The sequence below is a fragment of the Carassius gibelio genome, chromosome B11, assembly GCF_023724105.1.
Source record: "Carassius gibelio isolate Cgi1373 ecotype wild population from Czech Republic chromosome B11, carGib1.2-hapl.c, whole genome shotgun sequence".
Lineage (NCBI taxonomy): Eukaryota > Metazoa > Chordata > Actinopteri > Cypriniformes > Cyprinidae > Carassius > Carassius gibelio.
The window spans coordinates 13144168-13156304 of NC_068406.1; the positions used below are offsets into that span (position 1 = coordinate 13144168).

General features: G+C 39.6%; 1 protein-coding gene across 1 annotated transcript in view; it reads right to left on the reverse strand.

The window, feature by feature from the left end:
* Positions 1-12137, reverse strand: part of LOC127968161 (protein diaphanous homolog 3-like) — a 331343-nt gene that overhangs the window by 43593 nt on the left and 275613 nt on the right. Inside the window, exon 26 of the mRNA XM_052569110.1 lies at positions 10465-10527. Within this exon, the coding sequence (XP_052425070.1) occupies positions 10465-10527 (63 nt within the window). The remainder of the gene's footprint in view (positions 1-10464; positions 10528-12137) is intronic.

A 12137-nucleotide genomic window follows, 5' to 3' on the forward strand; every position in this document is an offset into this window, starting at 1 on the left:
GACACATGGTGAACTATGCAGGAAATTGGTCTTTGGCACAAGAATGAGCTGCAACATCGACAATAAAACCTGTGAAAACCACCTGTGACTCCAGCAGCAGAAGTCTGAGTGTTATGGTCATGCTCCAGATTTGCCTTGAAGGGTCCCATACGTGATGCTGGATGAGATGATGTTAATGAAGTCTAGCAGCTGAGTGGCCCCGATGGGATCCTTCTGCAGCCGATCAGAGAGGCAGGGCTGCTTAATTTATACCTTAGAGGGAGGGGATCACAGCACGCGCTGCCCTAATGATTCTAACCCTTCTGGAGGAGCACAACTAGGACTAAGCCCCGGGACGACAAAAAGGGGTTGGCGATGGGATAGGGGTCCATTGAAGGGGAGTGCATTTGCCCCACGGCCAAGCGCAGAGGGGTTAACCACCCACCAGACGCCCTGAGAATAATTTTGCTGAAGCAGAACCGGATCAATAGAAAGGGAGGAAGAAGAAGTCAGGCTGGGAACTAGGTGCGAGTCAGAGACACAGATCCACTGAAAGCTTCCCATCCGGATTGTCATGGTCTGGATTTGGAGAAGATGACATGCCAGTCAAGCTTTCATTATGTCATAAAAACGTATTGAGGATTTTTACTACGCTTACCACCTAATAGCTTTATCAGAGCTTAAGCTCAACAGGCGCACTCCAACACTGGTCATACGGCGACAACCATCCACAAAGATCCACACCCTCTTTTCTTCCTCTCTCTGGCACAAAACAGCCTCGTTCGGCATTCAACATGTGTCTCTTCACGCAACCAATCCACTCATTCAGCCACTCTGTTGCCATGGCAACCACCCTAGCATTACGGTGGGACGTGCGCCAGACGGAGCGCCCGCTCTGCATAGCCCACCTCAGATCAATCACTTCTGTTACCGAGGAAGAACGAGAAAAAGAGTGAGCGAGAGAGTGAAAGCAGGGGGATAATTAAACAAGGGCCGTGATTAGTACCTTCCCAACCGCTTCAGCAGATCAAATCAGGGTTTGATTTGCCTAAACAAATCTGACCGCGCTTCGAAACCATTTTGAATACTTTTAGCACCTGCTCTCTGCAATCTTACACATAATTCCTAACTTATCTGTCATTTGGATGATCTATGTGAGTGATTTAGAGAGCATAAGGCGAGTGGAGTTCCGTTTAATGTGCACGTGCCAGTCGTCCCTCCCTCACGCCATTGCAGGGAGAGAGATATCTTGTGTTGAGCGGTTATGGGAGGGGTTGGTCTGCATGCTGCTGTGAGATAAGGGGAGTGTAAAATTCAATTAACTGAAAAAAAAAAAAAAACCTGCATTCATTCCCCCTTGGTCCTTTATTTCTTCTCTCCCTTTTGTCTATGCATTTTGATTGCGCACCAAATTTGGACTTCCTGTACAATCTGTTCAAAGTAATAACAGTGATGTGAAAGAGAGAGAGACAGAGCTCTGACAAGGTTGTTGTGTCCACCATGTATCACCAAATGGAGCTCTCATATCTACATGCATCCTCTTGTATATACCACAATATACCTTTCCAAACTTGTCTATTCTTTTCCATTCAGGCCTCCAGACTAACATTTGGAACTTTAAAAATATTACAAGTTCTTTCCACTATGGAAATATCTCAAAATTTTTACCTAATAGTTTTAGGTATACAATAACAACACCACTCCCTCCTCACTACTAGTACTACATACACCTTTCTTCAGACTAATCTCTCTACCCCCTTCTCTATCGGAGTCATTTTCCTCCACTGACCAGTCTGAGCATCATCCCCCACTAACTGATGCAGTCATCGCCCCTTCCTCAACAAGTATTCTCCATGTCCATCTATCCTTCTTATCTATGTCTGTACCGTCCTCACTATCCATCTTTCCCGGTTGGAGCGTGAGGTTCCAGCGGAGGGCCTATCAGTGCATCCTGCATTACAGCATTACACGCGGAGTCATTGTAAGGTTTGTATGGAGGATAGGAGAGTAATCAGAGATTAGCCAGCTACCCCCAGCTCAGTCTGCCCTCTGTCAGTGGGCTGATTAGGGCTCTTTCCTTCTCTCTCTCTCTCTCTCTCTCTCTCTCTTTGCGCTCTAGCACCACCTGCTAACAATACTTTCAGATGTTTGTCATGAGGAATAATCTGAGGTAAAGAGAGTGCATGCTCCAATGTCAAACACGGCTTTAAAGAAAAGTTCACCCAAAAATTATTGTTCCAAGCCCATAACACAAAAAGAGAGAGTTTGCAAAATGTCCAAGCTGCACTTTTCCATAAAATAAAATGGACTGTGTGTATAGGGTTGTGTGACAGATCTATAATGAAGCTCAAACTCTATAAGGTACAAGAAAAAGCACCATGTAAGTAGTCAAAAAGGACAATAAATGAACAAAATTAAATATATATGAAGTCCTATATTAGCACTGCTTTAGGAATAGAGTATAACATTTATCACCATTCACTGACAATAGTTGTAAGTCTTTTCACACTTCAGAATATATCACACAAGTAGTCTAGAATTTGATGGTGCTTTCAGAGGTGCTTCAGATCACTTGCCCCCACACCTTCATTGTATGGAAAAAGAGCTATGACGAAGAAAGCAAAGTCATAATGGTTTGGAATGAATTAATGGTGAGCAAATGATCACAACCAGCTAAAATGGAACAAGCTAGCTCGTCTACTACAAAGAGCGAATCTGACTCCCTACAGAAATTATCACCACATTTTACACACATGTACAGACATCCTTCCACAAGGACATTGTCGTATGCTTCACTTGTTTTAAAAATAGACCGAACTGTTACTAATCCCTCTTTATGTGAAGATGTAATCGAGCTGTGTTTTCCACATGCTTGAAAACAGGCATTATCTGATACGCTCCAAAATTAAATGAATTAGTCATAAATACTCATAAAAGCATGGCTATATGCAGCAAGTCAATATCATACAAACACAGCGACATTAAAAGTGCAATTACTGTGCTATTTGTGTTTTTAATGAATCACCTGAAATGCAACTCTGCAAATAAATACACCAATGAGTTCATGACTCTAATGTTTTAATATGCAATCAAATGATTACATGTCATTTGGATTACGTAATCAGATTCCAAAAATTAATTACTTGTAATTAGGGTATATTACATATTAAAATACTCATACTCAGACTACAGTTAACTTTTTATGGATGACATGATTATATATTACTTAGCAAAGGCAGGAAATTTTCTTTTTAAAAAAATTCTTTACAATTTTCCTTTCTAAAATTCTTACTGTGTGTCATAGTCATTAGTTTTCACTATATTCACAAAAAATAGCTTATTGAATATACTGATTGAATATATTTTCAAGATGCTATGTTTAATGGTATGTTTAAAACAAGTAATCTAAAAGTAATCTAAAAAGTCCTCAGAATACATTAGTTTTATTAAGCAGAAACGCATTATAATTTGTAAGTTTACCCAGCACTGAATGCCATATTAGCCGTTATTTTAAACACCACTGAATTTCAACACCATTATTCATCAGTTCACTCTTTCACATTGCTAGCTTCCATATACCCTCCTCTTTTGTTTGAGAAACTTTATCTTCGCTCGCAAACTCTCCTTCACAAACACACACAAATCTTCAGCCAGCAAGGTGCGTACAAACTCGCTTTACAGAGACGTGCCGTACGAGCCTGGTGAGGAGAGAACGGCTTTGATTTACAGGAAGTGCTGAGAGATGCAGCTAGTGTTCAGAAAGCAGCACAACAGCCCTGGAGAGATGGATGAGGGTTGAGAGAAAGAGAGAGAGAGAGCTGACAGAGGACACGCTGTGTTTGTCCAGCCCAGAGGAGTTAAATGGGATGAGATTTGATCTCGCTCTGTATGACATTTTCGCTATTTGTGAGATGCCAAAACACTGTATATTTTGCCACGCGAAAAGTAGCGGAAGAGGAGCGGTGCGTGTGTTCAGTCAATGTTCCTGAACAGACTCTTTCTGAATTAATCTTTCACTCTAATGAAACGCAGAGGCCCCGTATGTGAGGTGCAGATGATGTATGGCTCTAAAACACAGATAAATCAAGAGTTCTGACAGTCCAACTTTTAGAACAATGACACGAGGCATCAATTAGAGTAGAAAGAGAAGAACGCAAGTTGCTCTCAGACGTGCTGATTAAATATTGCTTTTCCTTCTCCCTTCTTTGGTTCTGTCACATCAGTATGAGAGAGAAGGAAAAATGAGTGCGCTATGGTGCACTTCACTGCTTTGATGGAGGTTTTAAATAAAATCCTGCATTTGTACGTGCTGCACGGGCCTGATTCATCTTGATAAATCCATTTAAGAAATCAGGAGGTGTGAAAAAAGAGCTTCGAATTGATGTACTTTCGCAACAATGCTTGTGTTCGATAGCAAAGTAATGAGACTTTTTGGGATGCTAGATACAAAATGGGCGGAGTATGAGTCCTGGTAGTGAGCAGATGATTAAAAGAGCTCATAGGGCTTAAATTTCTTAATGTATGTACTGTTTACTAACTGCCTTGAGACTATATCTCACATCATCTATTTTGCAAGTGCTGCAACAGCTTGCAGGCTCTCTGAACAAGTGCGAGCGCATTGTATTGGGCGGTGATGAATGCCTCAAATCCAGAACGGACTGGGATAAGTTTGTATATTATCTCCATTTTCAACCCGTACACTTTATTTCTCTCCTCCCCTGAAGGCTCTCAGGCCTGAGAGATGGGATGAGGCAGAAATGAGAGAGAGAGAGAGAGAGAGAGAGAGAGAGAGAGAATATATCACTAAACCTCTAGCCTGAAGCAAATTTTCTCCACATCAGCAGTGTGGCTCTCCAGAACAGCCTGACTGAGAGCATAAGCCATTTGATGCTATAAAAAGGATTTCATAATAGACATATTACCTAAAATAAAATGATTTGAGACATTTATTTTGTGTGCGTGTGCTGAAAGATTCATAATGGGGGGTATAATTGGATTTTAAGGGGTGTACTGTAATTTACATTCTTTTTACTAAAGCCGTTTATAAGTGTTTGACTGTCCAAATCATTAGACTACATTCGATTTAAACCATGACACTGGTGAATTCTTAACTCAGATTCCATGTTTTACCATGTGCTTTTTCCAAATTTTATTTGCAAATAAATAAATACTAACATTAATGAATGAATGGTGGGGTTTCTCTTTTTTCTCAGTTCCAGCAATAGATGGAAACGTGATTGACTTTATGGCTGCTTTTGCTCATTTCATTTCGGAACAAGGCACGGTTCATGAAGTAAAGTAACCTGCACATGCATTTTAGCCAATGACAACATCATTAGTTAAACAAAACACATAAGTGATGATGACGGTGGTAATGATTTACTGTACATTGGATAACTGTCCATAGTGAGGAAAATCAGAGTGCCAAATGAATGGCTCGCAATCAGCTGTCTTCTCAAAAGAGTTTGAGGTAAGATTAGTGCACAAATGCACCAGAGTTCGATAGAATCAAGTTAGCATAAAACCAGACCAATGTTACGGGGAGCACCGGGAACAATCACACTCAGATTAAAAAAACAAAAATCCAAACACATATCCTGGATCTACGGTAAACTATATGTACTTTGCGTTATATCTACATGACCACCACAGATGTGCATTATTTTTCAACAATTCAAAGGTCCATTGTGAGTGTTTCCTAATTAACAGATCGGGTCCAGAATTATGCATAAAATCAATCTTGTCCATCAAACGTGCTCATAAAACCTTTAGCAGTGGTGCAAACTCCTCTAACTGCAAACCTTTCATTGGTTTAATTTACCAAGTGCAGAGTGACCTTTCCCAGCCAGCTATAAAATCAATTTCAGGCTCCAATTCAGAAATATGTTACATGATCATTGTTGGGTGGAATATTAATCAGTAGGCACAGCATGGACCTAATAGCATAGAAAAAGCAGGGTTTTCTAGCAGCATCTAAGGCAGCAGGGTGACACAAGTATTGGTGCCTTTTCTGACATAAAAGAGAGTGGTGCAAGACGTGCTATCTCCCTTCATCTAGTGACCTTATATTTTTTTTAAAAAGGCCCTACCTGCAATTGAGAGATTCACATCACATAACTAATATTTTTAAAAATAACGATAACAATGCACTCTCCAAATTTATTTCAATATGGTTCAGATGCTTGGTGTAAGCTACACTGGTTGCTTCAAAGTCATCCACATATTCTTCAAAGTAGTCCATAACATGGTTAAATATAACATTGAAAATTCTCTTTTCAATAGATGCCAGACATCAGTGGCACATTTTACCGTACTCTCCTGACTCATCGGTACATTAAATGCTTGAACTATGAAGCCAAGGCAAGTGTTACCTGTAAAAGCTACAACTGTTTTTCTTGAATCAATTTCGATGTGAATTCAAAGTGCTCCATGTGGTCAAAATAAATAAATCCATCATTTCTGAAGCCCAAGCCACCTTTAGAGCCAGACCGCTCCCTCAATTCATTCACTCGTCCTCTCTCTGTCGAAAGTCTTATTCTAACCCTGGTCACTCAAGTCATAAAGCATCTTTATCTTCATCCTTAGGAGGGATGTAGGGTTCAGGTCATACTTAAAGGCTTTAAGTGTTGCCTCAGGCTCAGATGAAGAGAGAGAAAGAGGGAGAGAGGGACGACAGAATCCTTAGAGGCTCCTAAAATGAGTCTGACAGCTTTTACCCCTCAATCTTGACCACAGTACACATTTTGAATGTGTGTAGTGCACAAAAAAGGCAGTGTAAGGATCCATGAGTGTGTGTTCTGACCTCAGCATTTACACCTCTGAGTCCAAGAGAGTAACAGACGGCCAAGAGAATAAGTCTAGGGACCCGAATCTCCATAGATTACTCGATTTCAGACTATTAAAGCTGCTGCCCGCCCGCGTAAAGGGAATCTCCCAAAAGCCGTGCAGGAAAATGCAATCTCAAGTCTCATTGCACCAGCCTGTGTCTGATAATTCTGACTGGCTTACACTCAGACACACACACACACATATCCATGTTCTTCCCACTACTCTAATGGCTACACACACCAGCCTGACCAGTTTATTTTTTGTGGCTAATTACGGTGTCTCTTGTTGCAGATGTGTCTGATTTTAATTCACTTTGCTGCTCCGCTGGAGTGTGAAACACTAAAGCCCTGGAGATCAATTACTGAGGGGTATTTACACTGTGCAGTGGCAGAGGGGACCGGGATGGGGCTGACATACTCCAGCATGTGTTTGGTCGCTCAGCCACTGGTCTTTTCCCACTGCACTCATTACACTGTCAATCAACTAACAGTCAAAAACATATTGCAGAGAGACAGAATATCTAATTCAGATTTATATCCACTTGCCATGAAAGAAGGGAACCAACTCAACAATACACAGATGTTAAGGTTGCCTATACTGTATAAATAAATGAGGCTGCCACACAATGTCTACTATTTGACAACACTCTTGAGAGACAGACAAATTCTGTGTAAATCATAAGCTCTAAAGTCAACATTAAGTCAAAATGGACCCTGTTTGTTTACTTAAAAACACTTTTGTGGTCTTATTGTGAATAATTAATCAGTGTTTATTATTATAAATATATAAATGTTTGTGTGAATTTTTAAATAATAAATATAACTTGCTCTGCCTCTGAAATGACTTTCAGCCGAGGTCACCAAGGCTATGTGTAAAATTATACTAACAAATAGCCAAACTTAGCTTTACAGTCATTGTTTTAGGCCAGTGGGAGTTGCACTGCATCGGTCCAAGAGAAGTTTAATAAAAAGTGCTTCCATTAAAAAAAAGTGTTTCCCAGGGCTTTGGGTGGTTACCAAAGGCCTCCTGCAGCGAATCGTTCCATTTTTGTAAGAAAAATATATCCATATTCAAAACGTAGTAATCACTTGAATCTAGCTACAAAATATTGTCTGATAACTGATATGATATACCATCCATCCCTTGTCAAATTAGTTTTCAATTAACAAAATCAAGCTCTAGGTTTTTTTTTTTTTCCTTTTTCTTTTTTGGAATATCAAGAAATGTGAAACCAAAATGCTTTGCAAAGGCTGTTTTCAGGTTCACTGTAAGTCTGAATATATAAATAAATAAAGGGTCCTTCACAAACACAATATCTCCTACATGACAGAACTTTCCAGAGACAGACAAGCTCATCACCCACCTCAGTAAATGTAAAGCATTACATTTAGACTGGGAGGCACCAAGAGGACAAAGTGTGTGTAACACGAGACACTTTAGAGTTTTATTTAAAAAGCAGATGGCACAGCCGCAATGAAGATGAATGGGACTGAAGTCTGGTGTGAAATGAGAACTAATTAGCCTGGCCAACAGAGGGGCTTGCTGAACTGCAGAGGCCTACATGAACATACACAAGCCTGGGGCTCCATTAGTCATCCTAGCCTGGAATAAAACACAGGGACAAGGGCAACAGTGCCCTGCCCCGTAGCCAGACTCCCACATGCCTTCCAATGCCTCAAAGGACCATGGAAGGGGAGGGCGCCACACTTGATATCCCAGAATGCCCTGTGTCCTTCATTACTTTTTGCTGCGAGACGTATGAGGGGAGTTAATGTGAGCTGCGGCAGTCTTTCTTATGATGGATCGCGCATATGCACACATCTTTCTATCTGTCTATTCACTCTCTCTTTTCTGCGCACAATCTAATTTGAGATAAGTCATAAGAGAACACTAGTGGGAGCGAGAGCAGACTTTATCAGTGCTCTGGGTGGGTGTGGGAGGAGATCTAGGAGTAATTGTATTCCTGTATGCTTGCAGGGACTCCTATTAAAACCAATAACTGCTAATGGGGTTACAGCTTAATTTTTTAAGTGCCTCGATAATGATTATGAATTAACCTTCGACAAGACAGTCACATCTGTTTGTTTTCTGTTGCTGTTGCATAATAGAATGATCACTACTGTATGTAACAATGGCAAACTGAAGATCTGGGAGGTGGAACAGGCATAAAGGTGAAGCAGACATAAACCTTCAACATCTATGGCACCTTTTCACTGCATAAAAGACTCTTTCTAGTGGATTGTGTGTTTTTTTTTTTAGAACCCAAAATGGTTCTTCTATGGCACTGCTGTGAAAGCCCCCTTTTGGAACCTTTATTGTTTTAAGAGGATAGGAACACAAAACAAGTACAGATGAAAGTTTGCTACAAGCTTTTCTGATTCCCACTACACATCAGCTGATGAACGCAGATACCATTTATTACAGAAAAACTGGATTGTTACATTAATGCTTGTAATGTCAAAAGGAATAACTCATCAGAGCATAACATGTTGCAATTTTAAGATGGCTACTGTATGTCAACAGACAATAGCAGAAAAGCTTTTTCAGCAAAAAAAGCGTTCCCACTTTTTCCGGCCATTCAGTTTGGCTGGAAATGTGGCATTTTCGGCTCTCAGCGAGTTTCTGTATGACACATTAACACCTGGCGGTAACGGCAGCTAAAGCGAGCGCATGACATTGATTATAACCCTGCTGACTCTGACACTTACATCAACTGTCCAATGAAAACCAGACATGAGCTGTGAGCTGTAAGCAGCACGCTTGACTGAAATGAGACAGAACTCAATGTACGTGCAAGCAGACAGAAAATACTGATTCATGCAATAAGAAGGACACAAGAGAAAATAAGACACTCATATATGGAAACTTTAGGAATAATTTTTTCTTACCCCTTTTCCACCAACAATGTAGAGATGATGGTGTTGCAACAGCCGGAGACCATTACATTATGTGCATTTACATTTAAAAAAGCAATAAAATGAATAAATAAATGAATGGTTCCACACTGATCAGAATATCAGGTCTTGAACCAGGAACTGTTAAAACATCAGTGGCCAGAAATATATTAGCTAAACCAAATCTGTATTTTCACTGCTGCACCATTTCACCATGATGCAATATTTGTTTGTGGGCAGCTTATAAAATAACAGCCAGTTTAATCATTGTTTGCCTGTCGAAGCAATGGAGACATACCAACCCACAATATTTGCAAGCCGAGCATCAACACCAACATTGTTTCAGTGGAAAAGGAATATCTGCGATCAGAAGCAGTCTGAAATGTTTGGTGAACCCATATCACATTATAACACTTGTCGTGTTTATGACCAGCAGCTTAAGAAGCAGTTCCTTTTTGATAGGAGAGGCCTTGAGGGACTGTTATGAGCCATTCAAATAAGTAATTGGCCCTATATGGACCTACTATTGACCATTAGTGTCTATACGCAAGTAAAAAAAAAAAAAAATCAATAAAAAGAGTGACACATGATTCAGACAGGGCAACACAGACAAACAAAGACATTAAGACATTCAGGATACTGAACTGGTAGATTAGAGTTAGTGAGCAATGATAGCGCAGTTAATGGCGAAGAGAGAGAAAAGGAAAGTAAATAGTGGAGAGAAATGCTATATTTCTCTCTCTTTTTTAACTCTTGATTTTACCGTGGCTGCAGTCTTTCAGAACAGGTCTTTGTGGACTCGGATTGAGCACTTGTGTTGGTTCATCTGTGGAAATCAGGACATGGGACAAGACAGTGAGAGTTGCTCTCACAAATAAATACACCTGCGGTCTCCATACATTAGATCTTTACTTCCTAGAGTAATGAAAGATGTGACATGCTTTCAAAAAAAAAAAAAAGTTCAGATTACTTGAAGTGTTCACCAGTTTTTTCTGATTTGGCCAGTCAGTTTGTTGGGCTCTCCTGATTTCTATGGAAGGTGGTCAGCTGCATTACACTCCACTGGCTCATGTAATGCCAGAGGAAGTGTGTTCAAAGTAGGGGGCTGATTCAGTACTGATTTCTTTAGAAGAATTGTTTTTAAAAGGAGCTACAGACTGGAAATTGTGCATTTACAGAACAATATACTATATAGTGGTCAAAAGTTTACATACACTTTGCAGAAGCTGCAAATTTTACCAAAACAAGAGGGATCATACAAAAATGCTTTTTCTATATTCCGTAATGACCTGAATAAGATTTCACATAAAATATGCTGACATAGTAAAAAAAAAAAAAAAAAACAGTTCAAAAGTTTATATACGCTATATTTGTTCATGAGTCCCTTGTTTGTCCTGAACAGTTAAATTGCTCACTGTTCTTCAAAAAATATAGGGCCCACAAATTCTTCATGTTTCCTTCTGGAGCATCAATGAGCATTTTAACATTTTATAATATTTGCGTACTGAGTCCCTTAGTTGTCCTTGAAAAGATGGATCTCAAAATCATACAGTCATTGTTGGAAAGGGTTCAAATACGCATGCTAGAAAACCAAAGAATTTGTGGGACTTGAAGGATTTTTCTGAAGAACAGCAGGCAGTTTACCTGTTCAGGACAATGGTTTATGATGGTTTAATCCTAAATCCTAAAGAATCTGTACGATTGAAGATATAAATTAGATAGTATATACATCATTTTGTTTAAAAGTGTGGGATAAGGAGGTTACTTATATAAGGAATTGATATTTTTATTCAGCAAGGATGCATTAAATGTAACAGTAAAGAAACTTTAATTTTACAAAAAAAAATTGAACTTTCTATTCATCAAAGAATCCTAAAGAGAGCAAAAAAATGGTTTCCAACAAAATATTAAGTAGCACAACTGTTTTCAACACTGATAATAGTACTAAATGTTACTTCAGCACCAAATCAGCATCTTATAATGATTTCTAAAGTATCACATGACACTGAAGACTAGAGCAATGGCTGCTGAAAATTCTGCTTTGTCATCGCAGGAAGAAATTTGACTTACACCATATTAAAAGACACAAAAATAACCCAGACTTTTGAAAGGAAAATAAAATAGTTTTTTGGTCAGGCTATACTGATATATGCCACCCATCATCTGTCTGTAGCTGTCTGCAGTCAACAAAGCTGAGCCTCTCAGCTGGGGAGGACACACAACATGAAGAACACAGAAGACACACTCTAGCTTATCTCACCCCTCACTGCGCAGGAGAAAGAGACTCTCAACCACTGGGTGCTTTAGGCTGCTACTATATATAAGGGAATACACACAGTTATCTCTCCACTCTTTTTCGGGATACTAGGAGTTTATTGTGTGATGATGTTTGGCTTACTGTACATTACCACACTTATCACATAGCTACTTAACTAA